The sequence below is a fragment of the Belonocnema kinseyi genome, chromosome 9 (genome assembly GCF_010883055.1).
Source record: "Belonocnema kinseyi isolate 2016_QV_RU_SX_M_011 chromosome 9, B_treatae_v1, whole genome shotgun sequence".
Classification (NCBI taxonomy): domain Eukaryota; kingdom Metazoa; phylum Arthropoda; class Insecta; order Hymenoptera; family Cynipidae; genus Belonocnema; species Belonocnema kinseyi.
In genome coordinates this window covers 69468063-69493328 of record NC_046665.1, presented here as the reverse complement: position 1 = coordinate 69493328, position 25266 = coordinate 69468063, and the positions used below count along the sequence as shown (strand labels likewise).

The 25266-nt window shown below is 27.7% G+C and overlaps 2 protein-coding genes across 4 annotated transcripts in view; both read left to right on the top strand.

The window, feature by feature from the left end:
* Positions 1-7702, top strand: part of LOC117179520 (solute carrier family 35 member F5) — a 26034-nt gene extending 18332 nt beyond the window's left edge. The window contains exons 8-9 of the mRNA XM_033371402.1: positions 3715-3960; positions 4049-7702. Coding sequence (XP_033227293.1) covers positions 3715-3960; positions 4049-4118 — 316 coding nt within the window. The 3' untranslated portion in view covers positions 4119-7702. The remainder of the gene's footprint in view (positions 1-3714; positions 3961-4048) is intronic.
* Positions 7703-7743: 41 nt separating this feature from the next.
* On the top strand, positions 7744-24575 carry LOC117179519. 3 transcript variants are annotated; one of them, XM_033371399.1, is made up of 10 exons: positions 7744-8069; positions 8148-8291; positions 8373-8504; positions 10765-10923; positions 11845-12109; positions 15924-16044; positions 16124-17480; positions 19795-20027; positions 22093-22283; positions 24321-24567. In XM_033371399.1, the coding sequence occupies exons 1-10, from the start codon at positions 7900-7902 to the stop codon at positions 24405-24407; spliced, it is 2859 nt and encodes a 952-aa protein (XP_033227290.1). In that variant the 5' UTR covers positions 7744-7899; the 3' UTR covers positions 24408-24567. The 3 variants fall into 3 exon arrangements, with proteins under 3 accessions (XP_033227290.1, XP_033227291.1, XP_033227292.1); XM_033371400.1 differs by having other exon boundaries at positions 24338-24521; XM_033371401.1 differs by lacking the exons at positions 7744-8069; positions 8148-8291 and having other exon boundaries at positions 8395-8504; positions 10765-10900; positions 24321-24575.
* Positions 24576-25266: the final 691 nt, after the last annotated feature.

The following is a 25266-nucleotide window of genomic DNA, read 5'->3' as shown; positions in this document are numbered from 1 at the left end:
AAGATCCTACAAATTCTTCACAATAATTTAAATAATTTGGTCAATTAAATCCGACATTTAAAAAAAAAACCCCGTAAAAATATCACATAACAATATTAACAATATTAAAATTTTTGTAATTTCTTTAATCGCATATATTTGTAAATTTTGACACTATTTTATCGTTTATTCTTTCTTATTGGATGCTAAAACTAGTTAACTTTATTCTTCCGGCAAAAAAAAATGAAGAAAGTAACTGTAGAACAGTTAAAAAATATCACATTTCTCAGGCTCACCATTCTTTTTGTAGCAAGACGTCCTATAGGCAAACGATGACGCGCTTTTCCATTTAAGCGAGTCAAGAGTATAAATGACAACGGTCATAAAGAAGATTTAGAATTTTTTGGCAAAAAAATTATGTCTGAAAGAAGATTTATAACTGTTTAAGAATTTTTGGTTATACTACGTTAGTGCTTTTTAGCCCCCAGGTGTAAATCCTCGTTTAGATATAATTTTTTTGATAAAAGATCCTAAATCTTGTTTAAATTATGATGGTTTTGTTAAAAAAAAAAAATTTTGACGATAAAGGTCAACTTGACCTAAAATTATTCCAAATTATAAATAATCTTTGAAACCTAATCATTTTTATTAAAAATATCAATAAGTTTCAACGAAAACCACTTTTTTATGTAACACGCTAAATAACCTAAAATGGTTAATAGTTCTGAATCTTTTTTTTTTTTAATCTAATTTAAAAATATATATACAATTTCAAATCTTGTTCAAACGATAATGATTTTTATTTTAAATTACCAATTTTTTGTGTGAAACGCTACCATGAAATAAAATTGATAAATGTTGTAAATAATCTTTTAAAAAATCAGATTTTATGCATAAAAAATTCCAGTTTCCTTCAATTTATGATTGTTTGGTGTAAAACACTAACATAACCGAAAACTGTTCAAACTTGTGAATTTACTTCAAACTTGGATTTTTTTTATTAAAAATGCCCATTTCCGAGGAAAAACACTAACTAATCCAAATTTGTTTAAATATTATAAATCTTAATCAAATTATAATTTTTTTTTTTATAAATTACCAACTTTTCGTGTAAAACTTTATAACGTAACCGGAAATGCTTAAAAATCATTAACCTATAAAATTGAATGATTTTTGTTTAGGAAAAAAAATATCCTGCAACAAAACGGAAATGAAATGTTCGTAAAATTATCTTAAAATCTACCAGATTCGTACATTAGCGTTTTTGAAATCTTTTTTAAAGTTTAAAAATCTTTTCAAATATTCAAAAATTCTTCAAAATTAAAAAATCTTTCAGATTCTTTTTTGACAATTTTGAAAATCCATAAATGTTTTAAAATCTTTTTAATTATTCGTTTTAAATCTACATTTAATTTTATATTTGTTTAAACCGTTTCAAGTTCAAAATTATTTTTGTATATTTTCAAAACTTCTAAGTAACTGATTTCAAATCGTAGATTTCAAATTATTTATGTCTTACGGTCCAATCGGAAATCAAAAATAAATTATGAGTCAAAAAAACATGTTCTTTGAAACTCAGATGTTTCAATAACAGTAATAAAACTAACAAGAAGTAATTGGAGTGATACTTACAATAGATTTAATTTAAATGTTACTTTGCCTTACATTCAGGGCCTATCATTCACTTAAAAAATTTAATATCAATGTTTATTTTAAAAACACTGATACCTTAAATAATTATTTGTTAAAAAGAAAGGACGTCGATTCCATTGAAAATTTATCTGGTGTTATTTATTCAATTAAATGTAAATCTTATAATAAAGCTTATATAGGTGAAACTGGCAGGAGATTAAAAACTAGAACTGCTGAACATAAAAGAGATTGTGAAGTTGGGATTTCAATCATTACTTTGATTTTGATTTAAAAAGTATTAAAATATTAGCTACAGAAAAAAATACTTATCAACGACGTATTATTGAGTCTATTTTTATAAAAAAATATCGTAAGATTTCAGTTAATTTACAGACTGAAATTCTAAATATTAATAAAATTTATCAGAGTATTATAAAATAGTGTGCTCAATATTAATCATCTCTATATGTATAAATGTGTATATGCATGTATGTATATGTGTGTATATATGTATGCATATGTATGCATGTGTACATATACACATTTTTTAAATTTCTCATTTCAAATTTAAACTCAATTACGCGCTTCCTCATCAGTGGTTTTCAATGAAAAGCTGCCTATTATATCATCGTTCATTACGTATTCTTCATGTATTTCTGAAACTGTCAATTTCTGTTCGTCCGTCCTAACCTACGCTAATTTGGTTTTCTCGCACTATATTTTTTAAAAATGTAGTCTAATCGATTAAAGTCTCAGTATTTTTGAGACTTCTAAGTGACTAAATTTTAATTAATTTTTTTAAACAATTAATTTAAATGTTTTTTTTTTTTTTTTGACTGAAATTTGATCTGTTTGACTATTTTGAACCATCATCAAGTCAGGTAACAATGTATTTAAATCTGCATAATTATCCTTCCAATTTTTCAGACTAAAATTACTAATCGTTAATATAATTATTTAGGTTAAGAACCTTTGAAAAAGGTAATAATGTGTACCGAAACGTAAGGAAGTTTAAAAGGAGTTTTTCTATCAAATAAATATCTGAGTTTCAAAGAACATGTGTTTTTGACTCATAATTTATTTTTGATTTACGATTGGACCGTAAGACATAAATAATTTGAAATCTACGATTTGAAATCAATAAATATCAACGGTCGAAGAAAGGATTGATTTGTTTCATCAAATCACTTTACAACTTCTAAGTAACTCTTTAAACTTATTCGAATTTTGTCTGTAATTTTGTAATCCTAAAGATTGAAAAATTTCGCTTTAAAAACTTCTACATTTTTTCCGAAAATTTAGGAAATCATTTGAAATATTTTAAAATCTTTATATTTTCTTAACATTACTTTTGTAAAATAAGGAATCAGATTAACTTTTTCCTGTAATCTTTAAAAAAAATCTTCGAGCGTTTTAAATTATTTAACTATTAATTTAAATAATTTTCTAAGGAATTTTGAAAGATATTACAGCTTCCTAGGTATTTAAAATTTACGGGATCTTACTCTAGTTTTGTTTTGATTACTAGGAATTTTACAATATTTGAAGTACTTGATCAATTTCAAGGTATTCAAAAGGGTTTAATAAATTTAGGACATTTTTTAAAATCCAGGAATTGGAAGAGATCAAAAATTTTGTACGGGTTTTCAAAGAATTTCCTAGGATTTCGGAGAATTTAAAAGGTTTTTAAGTAGTTATCCAGGATAATATAAATAATAATTAAAAGATTTCAAGGTACTCCTACGGAAAATAAATGTCAAGGGTCTTTAGAGGTCCAAGTGATTGTAAAGATTTTAAATACTTTTAAAAGATGGTCGCGTTTTCCAGAAGTTTGTAAAGTATCTCAATAGATTTTAGGGATTCTGAAGGATTTCAACGTGTTTTAAAGCTTTTATGGTATTTTAAAAGATTAAAAACGATTTCATGCGAAATAGTAAACTCCTCGATTTAATATTTACAGCATTGCATGGTACTATTTTTAAAAATTGATGCTACTATTGACACTATTGACACTATTGAATTTCTCAAATGAATTCGAGGTCTGCATGTGGAGCAGGTTTTTATGATTTGTCTAATTTCATGAAATTGTTTCTCCATTTTCAGGAGCTGCTTCTTCACTTCCTCCCTCATCCCAACCCTGGCAGTCGGCTTAACAGTGCCAATGTCCATGATGCTAAACGTTTTCCTGAAGAAGCATACAATGTCGTGTATTTTCTACCTGGGAACGATACCGATGATTTTGGCATTTTTAACAGTTTCTTTTTTATCTTACTACGATAACTGGGACCCAGTATTGGACATGCTGAAAAGACTGTATGCCTGGATCTGCCGCAGAGGCAGAGCGATCAGGTAAATTTAGAGAAAACATTTGTATACTTAAAGATGGAAGACTCTAAGGTAATAGACTGATTACCCATTTTTGTTTCCTAATATCCAGAATACCAGACTTGGAGGCTGAGCAGACCGAGTCACTGATTGGCTTGAACAGCGGAGAGCACGAAGCTTAAATTAAAGACAATAATGCCAGGTCATGTTACTTAAGTTTTGAAAGCACTAACTTGAAACAATAGATCTTTTATTGTACCTAGATTTTTTACGAGCTTTTCAAACAAGCACAAAGATACTACTACAATGATCTTGATCCCCAGGTGCCACCTTATTGGGTCGTTCCTTTTAGATCTCGAACCGATTAGCGAGAAGATAGTGAAAGGAAATTGTAATGATAAAACGTCACAAAAGCGTTTATCCTCGAAACTTTTACACAATCGTTCAAAACAATCTACCACCTTCAATTCTTATCTTGTTGAAATTAATACTTGAACAGGGTGGCCACATGTCAGGAAAGTCAGGGAAATGAAGTAGCTATCAGGTAAAATAAAAATTTGTATGTTTTAATATTATTTTGGAAGTATTTCCTAATATCAATATAAATATTTGTTCAATGTGCATTCTTGAAAAATAGAATTTGTTTCTTATTTTTTTATTTGTAGTTATTTATTTATTTATTTATTTATAGTTTGGATACATGTCCTTTACTTGATTAATCCATACTTTCATGTAAAGCGCATTTTGCTGGCTTATTTGACTATTTTTCTTGGCACATTATTGATACATTATTCAATCGTGTGGCCACCCTGTTGAAGCTATATCCAGCCAAAACTAAGTATCATGAAGAAATGTACAGCAATGTTACCCTATCAAAGTGTTCTTATTTTACAAAAGAGTTTGCATTGCAATTTGCTATTTTCAATTGCTTTCTTTAGTTGGAAATTTTTATTCACTGTTACAAAAGTACTGTTGAACTTCAGAGATATAAATTACAGAAAAGTAGACGAAAGAGCGTGTTATGCTAGTTTATCGTTTAAGAAATGTTTCGAGTGGTATACGACAACTAAGTCTGAATATGAAAGAACACACGTCTAATGAAGCATATAAAGATAATAATTACAAATATTAACCTAACTTTAAGCTTGAAGTCTACATCCATACATAGGAATATGACGTGAACTGAATTACAAATGTGTACCTTACGACATGTAAGTTTTAGCCTTGATCAGTTCAAAATTTCAAATCATGAAAATTAAATTTTTTCATCATTAAAAGCTTTAAACTTCAAACTGCTTAACTATTAAGGTTTTTTTCATTTTAAACTGTTAAATTTTTAATATTTAAATTTAAAATGATTGAGTTTGTAAGAAAAAGAACTCCGAAATTTTTAACTATTAATGCTCTCAAGTTTGAAACAAAGATAAATCAAAAAGGGTTCAAATAACAGTGGTCGAATTTCAAACTCTATATATTTGAAATTATCTAATTAATCAAGTTTCTATATAAAATTCTTCAAATTTGAACGTTATGAAATAATGATTCTCTAACGGCCTTAATTTCTGAATTGTAAAATTCTGAAACAAAATAATTTTCTAAATTTCAATATAAAATATAATTTATGCAGTCGGTAAATTCGAAGTTATATACCCTTTGTAATAAATTCTTGAATAAAATAAAAACGTTATTTCATAAAGTAGATAATGCCAAATTAATGAAAGCATATTATCATTCTTGTTTTATGAAAGAAACCATTATTTTATATGAAAAAATTGTAAACATAAAAAAATAATTGTTTTAGCAATAATTTTTTTAATTGAATTTTTCCTTTTTATCGGTTCTTACCAATTAAAAAAAATGGTTGAATTTTAATAAATCAGCCCGTCCTATTTTTTTGGAAAAGGCATTGCCTGCAACTCTGCTGTTTTCAATCTTGAAAATAAGTACATAAACTTAAAATATAGTTATTTGTTGTCAAAATTTTTATTTTCTAAAACATTTTTTCAACTATTACAGTCATAAAAAATTAGTGTCAAAATTGGAAACTGTACAGTCGAAGAGAGTGTTCTCCCCGTTCAAATAAGCCTCCACTGAATAAAATTCAACCATTCTTTAACAAATTGGTAAGAGGGGATAGTAACAAAAAATTCCCTTGAAAAAGATGTAGCTGAAATAATATTGTTTTTGTAAGTTTTGAAGTTTTCATTAAAAATTACGTTTTTTATTTGAAATGGCATCATGAGTAATATTGTTTTCATTCTTAAAATGATAGAAAAAATATTTTTTCAGAATTTTTATTTTCACAACGAAAACTGCTTTTAATCGTTCAACGCTGTAGAGTTCGGAATAAAATTGATATTATTATTTTAGAACGATTAAAGTCGAATATTTGCAGTTTCAAATTTCGAATGTGGGATACTTTAAAACTAGTAGCGTTTGGAATTTAATAATTTTTTATTCTACCCTTCAAAATCATACAATTATATATTATAAAATGGAAATAGCAATTTCCAAAAGAAACGTTCTTTAAAAATTATTCTTTGGAATTGTACAATTTCCAATGTCTTTAATTTGGAAAGGGTCTAATTTCAAAGGCTTCGAATTTGTTTAAATTCTGAATTGCTTTTACATGGTAAAATTCAGAATGATCTTGAAATTCTTGACATTTAAATATTAAACTTTGAAGACTTTTAATTCAATTTTAAAGGTTTAAATTTGAGAATTTGAATGACCGAGAAAAATGTATGAAAACCGAAAAATGACCTTTTTAAAAATCGGTTCCGGCTCTTACAAATAAAGGAAACAGCTTTCTTATATGTTTTAAGAACAAAGAGTAGAATCTGATCTTGGACGTGATAATATTCTTGCAAGTATTCTTACCACCAGGACTGATTTTTTTGACATATTTTTTAATTTTTATTTTATTGCCATGCGTCGCGTACTTAGTTATTGCTTGATAAGATTTAATTCTAAGGCTATAGTTTAACATTAAGACATCCTTAGTGAGATATTCTTACAGCTTTGCGCTGAGAAAGTAATTTTATTTTGTGAGGGATAATGCATTCAATCCTGGACCAATTCACAATTGCGACGTGCTAAATCTAAAATTAGTCGAAAGCTTGTAAATAAGTGCAATTTCGAAGAAACCGAACCTAGGATTATCAAAATTTTCTAATTGTAAGGGGAAGGAATCAAAATCTTGGAAAAACGTGCAATTCTAGTCAAATAAAGATAATTTATTTCGTCCTCGATTATTGAAAATGTGCAATCTCACGGCAATTGAAAAGCGATCGAATTTTTTGAAAATTCTCAAATTTAATACGCACAGCGTGTCTGAATTGTAATCTTGAAAGCTTTTAAAGACATTACATTTGCATAATTCAATTAACATGTGTTTTGATACGAAGTATTTAGACTATTACTTTTCCATTCCAGATTAGTTGATTGATAATTATACAGAAGTGATTCCCTATTATGTAATAAATTATTGTCTTCGGTATGAATCATTTGCGGTGAAATATAAGTAAAAATAAGCTAGCTTGGTTTTGTGATATAAGCGAATATGGTGCGAAAAGGCGAAATGATTCAGTATAAGGTGTAAATCTCAGTTTACAAAATTACAAACTATAATCCTGTTATTGTATGTAACTGATCCTTTATGTTCCGCTGCTGTATATTTCATGTAAATATTCTGTATAATTATGCTTAGAATTGTGTACACGGTGTATAAATTATACTACGATTAAAGAAGTTAATGTAAACAAAATCTTTGTTGTCAATAACAAAAGACGAACATTCGACTTGACAGAAGCGAGATTGAACAAGATTGAAATATAGGTTGACATGCATCTCGGGTGGGTATAATCGGTACATTTGATTAATGTCAAGCTACAGCAAAAAACAGTTTTCAAATTTAATTTCCGGATAAGAGTTGAAAAAGTCGAAGGAAACTTCACAAATGAAATGCATCATTTATTTACTATGGGATGTCACGATAATTCCACCATGCAATTAAATTTTAAAGGTAACTCGACAGAACCTTCTGCCGAAACCAAAATCCCGCAGCCCGTACTTTCTGCAAATGGTGAAAGTTTAATCTCAAGTCCTCGAAAATATAATATCAGCTCTTTGCGGTAAGTTTTTCTTTTTTTAAGTACTTTAGTGTTGATTTGAGGTTCTTATTTAATTGTAAACGTGTAATTTGGCTTTAGAATTCCTGCTGATCCGTCGTGGCCGAAAATCCCGCAACGAAAATTTGCCGATAAGGTGGGCGACATCATCGACCAACCATGCGTTGTCACAGTAACGGGAACTCCTAGAAGGAGTCGTACGATTGTGAGAACACCAACTTCTCAGTGTGTTTTATATGAATAAATTTTGATTATTTGCGATTAATTCGATTTTCTTTAAATTACAAAATTAATGATTGATTTTAGAACTATGAGAGGAACCACTTCTGGGGAAACTGTAGATTCGAGTCATTATGGTTCTAGTAATATTCCTTATTCTCAGCCTGTGACACAACCCCTGAAAAGAAGACCTGGATGCATTGATCCACGTTTTAAGAGGTTCGTTTTTTTTGTATTTTCTATTTTTAATAATTTCAGGACGAATAAACGAATGATTGAAATGGTTAACGAAAGCTGAATTCTTTCAGAGAATTACAAAATATTTTGGTAAAACTCTGGGTCGCTACCCTAAATTAAAAAAAAATCCAGGTGTTCAAAAATATTGACAGTTATTTAAATTTGCAAATTTTAAACTTCGAAACTAAATCATTTATCATTTAAAGTGTTCAAGGAAGAATTTCGAAATTGAGGAATATAATGCGGGATCATACCATTCTAAGTTTTAAATGGTTTAAAACTGAATTATTCAAAATTAAGCAATTTCAATTTCCAACTCAAGCATTCGATGTTAATGAAATTTCAATATAAAATTGATCAATTTTCAACGTTTCCAATTCAAATATTTAAGCATTAAGGCTTTCAATTGAAAATTTGACAATTTTAACAAATTAAATTTTAGACCAGACAGTTTTTAATGCTTCAACTAACCCTTAATTGGCACTGTTATTGTCAATATACGTAACTGCCACTGTGGGGCAATAAATACCCGAGCGTACTCAAGCGAGTCTCACGCAGCCAGCATTTAATATTATTGCGCACAAAAATGATCTAATGTAATTTATAGTATGTTTTTCAAAGTCAAATTGTTTTTATAGTGATTTATTTAAATTAAGTTAATAAAAAAAAATCTTGAAAAAAAACCGGAAAAAATCAGTTTTTAACTTAAAAAATCATAATTCGCATAATTTTTAATATTTTTAGCTAAAAATTTATGAGTACATGCTTGAGATACTATAGGTTAAGAAAAAAATTACTGTGATATCGAAGCTTTCAAAAAAGGTATTTATTTTGCAAAATGAAACCTCAACTTGTGAGTAAAATTGAACACCATATATTTCACTATTTAAATCACTTTATTTTTATTTAAATGGATAAAAACATTTTTAAAATTGTTACAAAATAATTATAAATGTATATAAATGAAAAAAGAAAGCTAAATAAAATTTTATTTTAAACTTTTTTAACCTAGCAATTTCCATCTTGGCCTGAACAGTCGCTACAGATACCTGCGCGGTGCTTATGGTACATTGGGCGCCTGTATGAGCAACCAGCCAATTTAGGGTTTCTGCCATCTAAAAATACAAGAAACTACGAAATAATGAATAAAAAAATTTATTTTTCTTAAGATGATATACTTACGTTAGAAATTTATCAAAAATCACAAAAATAACTAGCAAACATTTTTGAAAAAAATAACTTTTTTTGTTCACTGATGGCACACGGGGTAATTAATACCCCCACAATTTTTGGAGAGTACTTTGAGTGACAGCCCAACGGACACTGACGCCTGCCGCTCTATGCTCACCTATTGTATCTTCAGTGAGTGATGTCATCTACTGCCAAATGTCGCTACATGGTCTATTTTATCGAATTTAGTATGCTTATTTTGAGCTCAAATATTTGTTGGGGTAATTTTTACCCACAGTGCCAATTAAGGGTTAAAAATGTACAACTTGAAGGGCTTTTAATCGGAACAAAATCGAATATTGTACATTTTAATCCTAGTCTATCCAGTTTTTAATAGTGTAGTGAATTAGAAAATTTCAAATTATACAATTTTTAATTAAAACAATAAAAACTATTTGGTGTAAAATTAAAATTCTTCAAAATTATACAATTTAAAAATAAAAGCCAATATATAATAATAATCAATAATTTAAACGATTAAAAAATGTGTTAAATTTTCCAATCTAATTATTGTTGTTATTTGAATGATTTCTATACAAAATTATTCCTAGTTTCCTGCTCATTTAATTATTAAATTGTTCAACTTGTAAAAATCTAAAAAATTCAATTTTTTATATTGAAAGCTTTAAACATAAAATGGTTGAACTATTAAGGTTTTGAATTTGAAACTGTTCAATTTGTATTATTTGGATCTGAAATTATTGACTTTGTAAAGATTGAATTTACAAACATTATAATTATTAATTCTTTTAATTTTGAAATAAATGCAAGTTTGTATATTTTCATCTAAAAATATTTAATTTTAAATTCTTTCAAATGTGAAAAAGTGATTCGCTGACAGGTTAAAATTAAACATTCAACGAATTTACATTTTCAAGTTATGAAAATTAAACAATTTTACAACTAGACTTCAAACATGAACAATTCAGAATTATATGTCGTTCAAAATGTACATTTTCACATACATTGCACCACCGTGAAAACTGTATTTCTATTTCTTTTATGATTTCAGGGTCACAACTGTTAAAAGTCAGATGACGTCAACTGAACCGCAAGAACACGAACATGAAACTCCGACTGAAACAAGTCGTTCTGCACACGTCATTCCCAATCAAACCAAATCTACCACTGAAAAAGTACAACATCCGGTACCAGAAAAGGATACCAACCTGTATATTTTATTATTATTAACATTATTGTTGTTTTTTTAAACTTGCTCTCGGGTGAACTCGGGTTTTCATCATCAGCCACGGACTAAGTCAAGTGTCTGATGAGATGAGGGTGTATATTGTATTTGTTAAAAAATCAACATTCGGTGCTCGCTCAAGCGTCACAAAACAGAGAGAAAAACAAGAAAGAGAAAAAACAAGAGAAAGACAAAATAGTTCCGAGAGTCTGGATTTAATGTCACGGTCAGTCCAAAAATTGACACTAAATCCAGGTTTAACTTATTTTGTTGAAAAGTCGTCTTTTTGGGTAAAAAATTTATCTTGTTTGTTGAACATTTAACCATCTTCCAAAAAATGGTTCTTTTTTCCTTGAAAATTCAAATATTTTATAGAATTTCAAACTTTTTCTTGTTAAAAATTCTACAATTTGATTGAAAGCGCATCTTTCTTATTAAAAAAGTAAATTTTTTGTTTAAAATTTAACTGTCATCGGAAAATTCTCCTTTTTTTGGCTTGAAAATTATACAGTTTGGTTTAATCTTCAACTCTTTTTTCTAAAACTCATCTATTTTGCTGGAAAGTTAATTTATTTGGTTGTCAATGCAACTCTTTGGTTGACTTTTTTTTTAACTCATCTTTTTATGTTGAAAATTCTTCTCTTTGGGTAGAAAATCTTTTCTGGTTAAAAACTCAACTATTTGATTGAAAATACAATATATTTTGACTTGAAATCTTAAGAATTTAAATTGTTTTAAATTGTTTCTGTGTGACAAGAAAGTCACTTGGCGCCACGAGGGCTTCGAAAAAGTACCCTGGTGGCGCCAGGCCTCGACTACATCACTGTCCATTTAAATTTTTCCTTGAAGTTCTAATTTTCACCATCATTTTTATATATTTCATTGAATATTGTGATTTCTTAACAGTAAAAACGTAACTCAAGAAGAAGCCGAGAAACTTAACGAAGTTCAATGCACAGAAGGTACTGGAATTCAAGCATTGGTTAGAGACGAAGACAAAGAATTAGAAAAACAAAAGACTGATTTTAGAACTTCCGAAAATTGTGCTAAGCAAAGCGATAAGGACCAAGTTCAAAATTTTACTCAAGAAGTTATCGAATCCCGAAATTGCGATCTACTTTGCAATGATAGCAACTTATCAGAAAAATGCAATTTTTTGGGAAATTCAGAAGTAAGTATAAGTCAATTGTATTTTTTTAAACGATTTATGTAAAATAGAGAGGTCCTATGGTGAGTATATGATCCCTCTTTCAACCTCTAATTTCATCCACATCTAATAAAATGTAACTTAAAACGCGTTTTAAAAAAATAGGTTGCTACAAAATACCGATTTCGAAATTCCCTGTCTTTTTCTCTATCCAATTTTTCATTTTTCCTGACCCGTATAAATTTTTCTTTCAGGTTAAATTTTCAAACTTATAAATTAATGTTCCACCGGAAAGATGCGTTGTCACCCAATAAGATTAATTTTATAATATAAAATACGAATTTTTAACAAAATACATCAATTCTTAACCAAACAATTGAAAGGCTAACCAAAGAAATGAATTTTCTACTATAATTATGAATCTTTTATACATCAACCAAAAAGGGAATAGTTATATTTTCAGTTAAAAAGATTCATTTTGTATTAAAACAAAAATTTCAATAAAATAATTAAATTTTTAACCAAATAAATTAATTTTTAGCAAAAAATATGAATATTCAACTGAAAAAGGTCAATTTTCAACCAATTAAAAACGAATTTTTAACGAAATAGTTAATTGTTCGAGAAAAAAATGTTTTTCAAGTAAAATGATGAGTTATCAACAACAAAAACTTTTTACAAAAAAAAGTTGAATTCAACCAAAGAAAACAAATTTTCAACCAATAGTTGAAAATCCTCAATCAAAAAAAGATTATTTTTTCAACCAAACAGTTGAATTTTTGGCTAAAAAAGATGAAATTTCTATTTCAATAGATAAATTTTCTGCAAATACATATACCTTTGGCGCGACGTAGATTCTCGGATTCGACATGAATAGTCAAATAATGCTAAAATAACTTGGAATCAACCAAAAATATTGAATTTTTGGTTTATAACAAAATTGTTGAATCAAATAAAAAATGTATGTTCATTCCCTAAGTTTATAATTATAAAATATAAAAATAACTTTTTTCAGGTCAACACTTTTATTTAAATAATTGATTACAATCTGTGGAATACGTTTTTTTTTAAGGAAATTCAATGTTCTCCTTTCTTTTTAAATATCAGTAAAATTCCACACATGTCAAGTTTTTTAAATCGAGTTACACCCTTATAATGAGACTGCGCCCTCAAAAATTGTGAACAAAATGTTTCGCTCCGCGCAATAATAATCGCGAATATTCTTGTTCGCGAACGAAAAATCAGCATATAGCCCATAAAATCAGAAAATCAGGACAGAGATAACAAATCAGGACGTCTGGTCACCCTAGGACCCTAGGTGGTCCAAAACTAGAAGTTTCTGGATTTTTTACATTAAGCTTGACCAAATTGTAGCCCATACGAAAATAGAAGATATGCGTGTTTTTGTTTTCAAGTAGATTAATTAACAAGGCTGCTCATTTAATGCAATTTTTTTCTATATTTCTGAAACTGAAGAATTGAATGTTTCAGCTTGATATGGACAGCAGTAAGAATAGAGCTACACTTTAAAAACTTGACCTGCTCTTTTGTTAAAGTTTGAGCCTGACCTTCATCCTCAAGAATTACCTCATCGTACTCTTGTTATTCAATTTCTTTTGAGAATTTTCTTCGCAGTCATTGTATTCTTTATTTAGTACAGAGTATTTAATTTGAATATGAGAAACGAAAGAAAATCTTTTTAGACTAAAATCACCATCTAAAAAATAAGTTTTTCATGCGTTTTTTATCACCGAAATTTTTTTAAGCAAACATAAGATGAAAATGCAAAACATACACACCTAGGGTCAAATATGAAGCTATAAAACAGATAAAGTAACTGTCAAGCATAATTAGAGCTGCCACACAGTGACTTTTAGTTACTTTTTTCTCAGATCACTTGTTAGTCATTTTCTTGTAAAGTCACTTAAAATGAAAAAATTACATTAGTTACTTTTTTTTCAATAAATTAACCATTCGGTTAACTACTATTAAATTCAGGTCTATACCTATTTCTGGATTTTTCGTGAATTCTTTTGAAATATTTAAGGGTATTTGAAAAGATTCCAAGAAATTCTAAATATATTTAAATCATTTAAAAGAATGTTAAATATTTAAGGGCATTTTACAAGATTTTAAGGAATTTTAAATAAATTTAAATGATTTCAAGGTATTCCAAAGAATTTCAGGATATTTTCAAAACTTCCGAGACATTTTGAAAAGCTGTATAGATTTTCGAATAATTTGAAAGGTTTTAAATATTCAGCAATTTCCAAATGTTTAAATGATTTTTGAGGGATTTAGAAAAATTCCCAAAAAATTATCAATAGATTTGAATAATTTGCAGGAATTTCAAATGATTTGAAAGATTGTAAGATATTTAAAAATATTTCGATGTATTTTCAAGAGCTCCAAATAGTTTCAAATAATTAAAAATATTTTAGCGTATTTTTTAAAATTTCTATGAATTTTGACAAGCTATACAAAATTGTAAGGAATTTAAAAATGTTTTAGAGCATTTTAAATATTTTAGAGTATTTTCAAAGATGGCAAGGAATTTTTAATTGATTTGAATAATTTAATGGGATTTCAAAGAAATTGAAATATTTTAGATTTTTTTTATAAGATTTTAAGTTATTTTCAATTTAAAAAATTTGTCATAGGGTTTCAAGGAATTCCTTAGAATTTCGGAAAAGTATGTAACAATTTTACGCGACCTATATGATTTTATGACATTTTAAAAGATTCCAGGGGATTTTATGAGATTTCCGAGGATTTCAATAATTTTAAGGGATTTTCAAAGATCTGAAGGTATTTTAATAAATTTTGCTGTGGGTTAGGAAATTATTGTCAAAAAGCGAGGGATATCGTAAGGTTTCTAAGATTTGAAGAGATTGCCAAATATTGTTTACAATTCATTTGAATCCATTTGGAATTCTTATTAATTTATCCTGAATTTTGAGTAATTCTTTCGAATTCTTCGAAACTCTCCTGATTTTTTACTTCACTTTAATTCTTCTAAATTCATTCATTTATACTCAATTCAATGGATTACATTTTTTGTTTTGTTTTTATTTTATTTATATTGAAGTCCTTTAAACTTTCTTTAAATTCTTAGATATTTCATCAAATTCTTTTGAATTCCTTTGAATTTTTTAAAACTCATTTCAAACTTACCGAATTTAATGCATTTTTTCATATTTTTTAATTATTTTCAAATTAATAGATTTTTTAAATTTACCATGAATTTTTAAGAATTTCATCAAATGTTTCTCATTTCCCTTAAATTCCTCTCAATTCACTCCGATTATTCTGACATCAATGTAATTTTTTGGATTTAAAAAATGTTACCAATTTGAATTGCTTTGCAGTCTTATGAATCGAATTCTTTTAAATTAAATAGAAGATTAGTCACATCATTAATGCACATTAGTCACTTATAATCACTTTTTCTGTTTAAATAGGTAACTTTATCACCTTTTTCAATTAAATTAGGCTGTGGCAACCCTAAGAATAATAAATTAAACATTCATAAATTTAAATAAAAAATTTTTGTATTCCATTTGTAAAAATTCTATATTAAAAATGTTTCACGATTCGAATTTTGGTCTTTAAATTTTAATGGTAAGGGAAAATGAGAAATTAGTCAGTGAAAAATCAGGGAATTTTTAAGATAAAGTTTTGTGCCAGCCCTGTAAATAGGTAAAATTAGGGACAAGTAAATACTCATTGCATTTAATAATACATACATACATTCACCCTTCTGTTTTTATATAGCCTATAATAATATAGAAAAATCGATAATGTCTTTTGTTGATATAAGGAACAAAATTTGTTGCAGGACATATCCGGAGGTACAAGAATGAACAAAATTTCACAGTCTCAGTATTGTAAAATTATATCTTCAAACTCAGAAGCTTGTAAAAAAGGCGAAACGAAATCGAACAAGATAATTTCCAACGGTTTGACAGACGAAATTTTATACAAAATTACAGTAAAATGTTAAACAATGTTCACATTCCAATCCGGATTTACTTTCAGATAATCAATGCCAAACTTCTGAAAAGGATGTGTCACCCCACAAAGACATATCGACTGATTCGCAGGAAAAATTGTATGGAAGAGATGAAAAATTATCTGAGAAAAATGTTGAATTTTACTCCTTTGATAAAAGAGAAAATTTCAAAGCGAGGAAAATATCTCCCAAACATGAAATCAATCATTTCAAATGTTCAGAGAGGTGTAGAACCTTCATGAATTCAAAAGCAGAAAATTCAGAATGTCTAATACAATCAGACGAGGATTCAATATCATTATCAGAAGACGAAATTTATAGAAATAGGTGTAAAGAACATAACATCGCTGATGATAAGGAAAGTTATATGCCTGCAACAACCGATTCGGAATATGGTGAAAAGGATCTTCTGTCAAGAAGAAAAAAAAAGCCCTTCGATTATTATAATTGTGCTGGCGATGACAGTACTTTTTCAGCTAAGGACTACCAACAAATGAAGTTTTTCCAAACTCACGCTGAATGTTTTCACAACTCTTCCAAAAAAATCGAATCCTCAGAGAATGAAGAGAAAAGTGGGAGGGAAAAAAATGAAAGAGAAAAGAAAGAAAGAGACATTAAATTTAAAGAGAAAATGAGATCTCAACAAGATTTATCCCATTTGAATGGTAGAAAATTTTCTCAAATTTCGGAACCTCATATTAATATCAAGCAGAGAAGATGCTCGACCTCTTATTCAAAAAATAAACTTGGATACTCTGAAGAAAAAACAGATGTCACAGATTCAGAATTTACATTCCTCTGGCCAGAAAGACAGCGCGTGAGAAGAAAATCAAGCCACGGATATTCTCAGAAACTTATGCAGGAAAAAAGAAATAGATCCTGTGATTCAGGAAGGATCGATAATTCGGAAAAAATAGAGGCTGTAGAAAATGATTCCGAGTCTAAAAAAAAAAGCCGAGTCAATGTTCCACATCCAACGGATCTTGCGGAGCCGAAAAGGAGCTCTTGTAAAAAATTGTATCAAGCACCGCCTCAGGATTTGAATCCTGTAGCGGTAGAGATAATGAAAAATCAAAACATCCAAATTATTTCTCCTCGAGCTGATACTGATATTACAACTAGTAAGCCAAAGACCATTCCAGTTAAAACTCAACAGCTCTTGAGCAAGAGTTACTGGGAATATTACAATAAATTGAAACAGGTCTGTAACGAAGGGGAAGATCCGCAGAAACAATATTTTTGTCAAGTGGCTATGGGGGCACCGCAGATTAAAAAGAAGAGAGGAGATGTGAAACATTATGAGGATCAGTCAGAATTGAGTCGTCCTGAAATGAGAACTTTGGAACGCTGTTCTGTTTTATCGAGTATGATTAATAAAACCTTGTAAGTACAAAGTCTGAAATTTATCAATCTAAATTTTTTAAATGTACATTTTCAGGGTAGCCGAAAAACTTCATTTTCGAAATTCCATAATTTTTCCCTTACGAATTTTTAATTTTTTGAACATTAATATTTAAAGACCAAAACTCTAATCTTATGACATTTTTAATATCCAATCTTTTATTAATGAAGTAAAACAATTAAAAGTTTTAATTTGTTATTCCCAGAAAAAATTTAAACTATGTAGACCGTAAAATTGACCAGCTAATATTCTTTTGAATTTAAAATAATTTCAGCTGAATTTGAACTAATTCAGGATAAATTCATAAGACTTCACAACAATTGAAATACAGTTCAAAAGAACTCAAACAAATTGAATAAAAATAACGTCGATTCAAATCTTTCAAAGCTTATAAAAGCCCGCACTTCTTGTGAATAAATTCTTTGTAATCCATTAAAGTATTATAACATCACTTGAAATTCTTTGAAATTCGATTATATTTCCTGAAGTCTTACAAAATTTATTAAAATATTTTGAGACCTTTTAAAATTCCTTAAAATCCTCGGAAATCTCATCAAATTGTTTGAAATCTTTTCATCTATTTTTCTTGTAATATTGTAGGCCCAGTAAAATCATTCCACATCTTTCGAAATTCTTTGCAAATTCATGGGTATTCTTTCAATTCTCTTAAAATCATTAATATTCTTGGAAATCTTTTAAAGTTATTAAATATCTTGAAAACGTCTTGAAATATTTAAAAATTCTTTAAATTTTTTAAATCCTTTCAAATCTTTGAAATCTCTTGAAACTTTTTAAAGCTCTTGAAAATTTCTTGGTGTCTTTGAAAATACCCTAAAATCTTTCAAATCCTTTGACGAATTACTTCAAGTAATTGAAATCTATTAAAAATACTTTAAGATATTTTAAATACTGTAACATACTTTAAAATCCCTTTATATTTTTAAAGCTGTTGAAAATTCCTTGGTATTTTTTTAAGCATCCAATAATCTTTAAAAATCTTTGAAATCCTTTCAAATTATTGAAATCGGTTTAAAAGTGTTCGGAATTTTATAAAATACGCGAAAATATTTCAAATCCTAATCCTTTGAAATCTTTTTAAGTCGCTTTAAACTTTTTAAAGCTCTTGAAAATTACTTGGGATTTTTCAAAAATATTCGAAAATCTTTCAAATCATTTGGAATTACTTGAAATGTCTTAAATCTATTTAAAATGCCCAAATATACTTTAAATACTTTAAAATCTTTTGAAATCCCTTGATTCATGCGAATATTCGAACAAGGCGAATTTCGAAGATTTGTATTAATTTTTATTGAAGAAACTGTAATAATCCAAGAAAATTAAGTAGGTTTGATGTACAGTTAGATATTTTTCTATATTGAAAAATCCGATGTTGTAAGCGGCTTCAGATTTGTATTAAACATTCGAACAAATTACCTCACGCTTCTACCTAAAATCTCTAAAACCTTTCGAATACCCTCAAATTATTAAAATCTTTTCAAAATTTCTTGGTATCTTTTTAAAATACCCTTAAATATTTACAATTCTTTGAAATCTTTTGAAATCAATTGGTACTTTTGAAAACTCTTGAAAATTCCGTGGATGTTTTGAAAATTCCCTAAAATATTTCAAATCCTTTGAAATCCCTTCAAATGATTTAAATATATTAGAAATTCCTTAGAATCTATTTAGACATCCTATAATATTTAAAATTTTTTTAAATCTTTTGAAATCCCTTGAAACTGATTTAAGCTCTTTAAAATTCTCTCAATGCTTTAAACATTCCATAAAATATTTTAAATCCTTTGGTACACCTTTAAATTATTAAAACTAATAAAAAATTCCTTGGAATATTTTACAATTCTCTAAAATATATCCAATTCTCTGAAATATTTCTAATTCCCTCGAAACTTTTTAAAGCTCTTGAAAATACTTTGGAATCTTTTAAAATATTTAAACCTGTTAAAAATGTCTTAGAATTTTTTAAATGCCCTAAAATATTTCAAAAGAATCCAAGAAAGTTCATAAATGACCAGAATTTAATAGTGATTAACCCATGGATTAATTTATTTAAAGAAAAATTATCTTTTCATTTGAAAATGTAATTTGAGAAAAAAGTGACTAAAAGTGCTTCTTTCAAAAATTCGCTGACTTATGCAATTTTTCTTTCAAAATCCCTTACTTTCCTTAACCATCCAATTCCATGATTATTACCTAATTTCCAGGGTCTCCCTGACCTGCGGCCCCCATTTGTTTGGTAGTAAAATTTTTTTAAATTTAGGATACAATATTTTATAGGGATTCAACGCCTCAAGAATCGATGGATACTTTGCATACGGATCAAATTTTTTTAAACACAAATATGAAATCCTTTTCTGATCCAACTGCTGAAACACCTAGTGTTGTGATTAATCAAGCTCAATCGGGAAATCCGCTGGATGTCCATGAAGGTTCTAGTATTTCTTCCAAGTCGGTAGACACACGGACAGATACACAAGTGGATAATGGAGTTATCAAACTTAAAACGATTTGTAAGCTTCTAATTCGATTAGACTTAACCAGAGTTTTTAAAATATTTTTTCAGCACTTGAATATTTAGAATATTTTATTTAATATTTAATATTTGGCTCTTTAAAGAAATTTTGATGCAGCAAGTTAAAGTACTGAAAGTGGAAATGTTTTTAATTGTAAACTTTTATTTAACTAAAATTAAGGCTTAAAAATAATTTAATTTAGAACTGTTCATTTCAAACGCTCAATAATTTACACGTATAAAATAGGAGCTTCTATTATTTTTCAATTTACCAATTGTAAATTAAATGCTATCACAATGCAAAATTTTAAACGACCTATCATTTTTAATGTTCTAAATTAAAGAATGAATTGAAAAATTCGTAAATGTTCAAAATAATTATAACATTTTAAGATAAATTTAATTTAGAATTATTAAAAATTGAACGATTTTAATTTTTTTAGATTGAGCCCTTTTTAAATTAGAAGTTAAATTATTTTTAAATCGTTTCGAAACTCGTCATTGTCTTTAAAATTAAATTTCAAAACTTTCACTTACAAAGGAAAAAAATGTTTAAGAGAACAATTGAAATTGTAACGTTTAAAATTTAAATGTAGTACTCTGAAATTTTAACGATTCAAAGCTTTCTATTTAAAAGAATTCAGCTTTGAATTGTTCATATTTAATTTATAATTTCTGATTTCACATAAATAGTTAAATAATGCTAAATATTTTTAAAAATTATTTTTTTCAATTAGAAAATTTCAAATTGAATGTGGTCAAATGGATATTTTAGTCTTGAAAGAATATTTAAATTGGATTTTCAATTAGCACTGATTAGTATTACGGAATTTCCCATTAAACTAGCCGGTTAAGTATAGCGCTAGGCCTGGTATTACGAAACATTAAACCAAACTAAAAAAAATTAATAAGTTGCCCAAAAAAATGTATGATTTTCAATTTTGCAAACGCTAACCCTTAAATTTCTTCTTTTTGGTTAAAAAATACAACCATAAACTTTCTTTTATTGAAAAATAATTTTTGAAAGGTTCTGCTAGGCCGTTTGAAATCTAAAAAACTGTCCTTTTCATTTTTTTTTTAATACAAATTGAAGGCTGAAAAATTATTTCATCACTAAAAAGTATTTATTATTTATTGAGGAATAAGTCCTAAATTTTATGAAAAAAAGGCACAATTTAAAAAATATTATCGACTGTTATTGGGCTTAGAATATGAAAATTTGTAATTTCATTATAATTCGACACCTCCATTCAATATGAGGCTATATGCTGACAGTGCCGTGTATGAGAACTGATGTCCTATGCTTCTGCACATTGCATAGTATCATACACGGAGCTGTCAGCAATATTGAATGGAGGCGTGTGAAATGGCCCCAAAAGACTTTTTTGTCTGGAATAATATGCAGGAAGAAAAACGCCATTTTTACAGGTTAAAAACGCACAATTCAAGTGAAATCGACCTCAATTAACTAGCTCACATATTTAATCTATAAAAATGTGTAGTTTTGCTGTATTTCGAAATTATTTACTGATGGAGAATATTCTCCTTATATTGTAGAAGAAATCCTGTGCATATTCCAGAAAAAAAATCATGAAGGGGTTGCGTTCGCAAAATTCAGAAACATACATTTTTTCTTTAGTCCTCGGGAAAATTCCATAACTGTACACGGTTTGTTTGAAATTTAATGAAAGCGTTTAATTATGAACCTTTAAATTTGAAGATATTTTTAGATTGAAAATAGCTTATGAAGCTTCAGTTGGACGCTTACATTTTTTTAACTTCTAAGGCTTTAGGATTGGAACAGTTCAATTTTTAACGTTAAAATCTTGCATTTTTTTATTTTTAACAGATTAAAAATCCTCTTGAAAATAAATTATTGATCCATTTTTTATACTCGAACTGCAGATCGATTTTAGAAATAATTAATTTATATTTACGCTTCATGTGTTATAAAATTTGTGATGTTTCAAATGATTGCATAGATTTTTCTACTACCAATTTTTTAAATTCCTGGTCCAACGGACACTCTGAACCAGTTATAATATTGGATTTTGAATTTTCAGTCTTCTTTGGAATCCTCATGTACGCAATCATTGTTTTCCTACCAATGATGTACGATTACTTTTTCTATGTTGAATACGATGAATATGAAGATTTGACGTACATTGAGATAGCTTTGGATTACATAGTTTCCTCTTTCCGAGAAGCTTTCAACGGAGTTTTTGACGTGATAAATAAAATCATATTTCTTCCAGTGAGTTTTAAAATTATTTATTTTCTTCTCTAATCACTTTAGGTAAACTCATTTTAACTTTGCAGGGTGTCCACTAATTTTCGCCCAGTAAATTCCCCGTTATTTCTTGGTTTTTTTTTTCAACTGTAAATATTAATATTATACTTTACACAAAGTAATAGTTTTGTAATTGATGGTGTCCAGAAAAAATAAATACAATTAGATTTTTATTGATTTAGGCATTTCGGCACACAGTTAATTATTCTGAAAAATTGTTTACGCATAATATGGAAAATATGCAATTTCGATATATTCATTATCTGCGACGATTTGGTAAACATGACAGCTGTTACTTTTTATCATCTAAATTTTGTGATCGAAATCTTCAGAAATCTACTTTTTGTTTAAAGTTTTTAAAATTTTTGAAAAACAATTTTTAAATTTTGCTTAAAAATCTTTTTTATTCCTTTTCGAAATTTTAGGAAAAAAATTTAAACGTTTTTAAACCTTTTTCAAGCCACTTTTCAAAACAAAAATCATTTGAAATTTGTCCATGAATTAAAAAAACTTTTAATTCTCTTGAAATCTTTAAAAATTCTTCAAGCGTTTCTGAATTTTGTTTCAAAACCTTCAAAAATCTATATTGTGTTTAAAAATGTTTGAAATCTTTTCAGACAGATGAATTTTCTATCAAGAAAGGTGAATTTTCAACGAAATAATTTCATTTTCAAGAAAATAGTTGAATTTTCAACCAAACATTCAAGTCTTTTGGCTGGAAAAATGAATTTACAACAATGCAAACCAAAATCATTTTCAATCAATTAGTAACTGAATTTTCTATCAAATAGATGAAATTGCAACTGATAATATTGATTTTCTACCAAGAATTTTACATTTTTAATCAAAAATAGAATAGTTGAATTTTCAGTTGAAAAAATTAATTTTCAATAAAAAATTATTTTCAACCATATAATTTAATTTTAAACTTTTCAAACAAAGATATTAATGTTCGACTAAAAAATTAATTGCTTTACAGTTAAATTCAACTCGAAAAGACTAATTTTCAACAAAATAGTTCAATCCTCAATCAAAAGAGATCATTTGTCAACAAAACAATTGCACTTTTTACCAAAAAAATTAAATTTCTACCGCGAGGAGGATTTTCAAAAATCTTTTAAACTGATTCGAATTATTCCTTAAATGATGAGAAATCTTTCCAAATAAAAACATTTTCCTAAAATTCTTCTGGATTAGTTATTGGCAATTTTGGAAATGTTTTGAAATATTCGCTCGAAATTAAATGTTTAAAGTTAAAAGTCATTTTCCAGAAATCTCAAGACATTTTTTTTTCATTGCAATATTTTCAAATGTTTGGAAAGCTTTTAAACCTTTTATTCCAAATTTCCAAAAATCCAGGTTTCATATTAAATGTTTTAAAATCATCTTAAAATTATTCCTTTAAAGTAAAACCAAAATCATAAGAAAATTTTCCAAAAATCTTATAGTTGGTATCAGCTTTTATTGTTAGCAATTGCAGTGCTATAGAAAAATTTTGAAAACATAATTATTTCCTACTACTAAATAATGTTTGCAATTAAAATGGTATCTTTCATCAATTTTAACACATTTATAAATAAGTAAATAAAATACAAATGAATAAATATAAAAAATAATAATAAATATAGAAATAAATATCATGAAATAAAATTACTTATTTAACCATTTTATTTTACAAAATGATGATGCAGAAAATTCGTAATAATTATTAATAGACAGGCAAACTGAAAACAGCCACTAAGAGTCGATAAAAAATCAAATTCAGTTGTCTCGCTATCACGATTAATAAAATATCAAATTTCCAAGACTTTAAATGTAAATCCCGGCTCGAATTTTTATTCCGTATTAATTCCCGGGTTCTCCTGGGTTTATTTTAATTCCCAGATATTTTCCGGTTCAGAGACACCCTGACTTAATTTTTTTTTTCAATCAGCACATTGATCAATTTAAAAATTTATTATTTTTAATACAATCTAATAGAAGGCATTAAACTGTTTGCAGCTCTTTGTAATTTTCAGAGCACCTGCAGGAAATGTAACAGCTTTGCTTGAATTTGCACTCTCAATCATCATGTCCTTTCGTTCGTAATAATAGCATCCTCGATTTTTTAGCCCTTATACTTGATATACTCGATCTTTTTATGCTTGACGCAGATTTATTGTTGTTGTTATTTGCAAAATATTTGTACACGTGCTTGTGATTAAACATTTTATTTAACAGATATTTATAGCGTCTTTATTCATTATGTAATAATGAACAATTTCGACAATATCCAGAGAGGACTTCTATCACTTATAAAGAAAAATTCGATTCTGGAACTCAAGTTCTGAATAAAAATTTTTGTAACTTATCCGGGGATTTTTTCATGTAGAATTTTCTAATGAGGTATAGTATTGCACAGAGATTAAGTATCATTAATCAAAGATATTTGGAAAACCGCTATAACCGGGCATTCCAAAACCTCCAAATCCTTGAAAGCCAAAAGGACTTAAGTACGAACTCAAAGAAGCTTGTTGCATTGGTTGAGCCATGGCATATCCTAAAGGATATCCAGAATATGTTCCCTGGGTGACTCCATATCCTCCAGATAAAATTGGGGAAGAATAAGGACTTCCTCCTGAATTTTGAAATTGACGATATTCTGCATCGTTTTCTACTGGCTTTCCAGAAAACTGAAAAGCACTATTTTCTGCAAAATAGAGTGATTTTCAAGGGATAATAAATTAAGAACAAATAAAACTGAAAAAATAATTTAAATAAAAATTAACTTCACCGGGAAATGTTGAAACCCGGGATTTTTTCGACTTAAAATGGTTTGAATTAAAAATTTATTATGTCTAACTTTTAAGCTTTTAATTTTCAATATTTAGTTTTTAGATTTTTCAATTTTAAATTCATTCAATTTTGGAATGACCGATTCTCACATCGTTTAATTTTAAATATAACA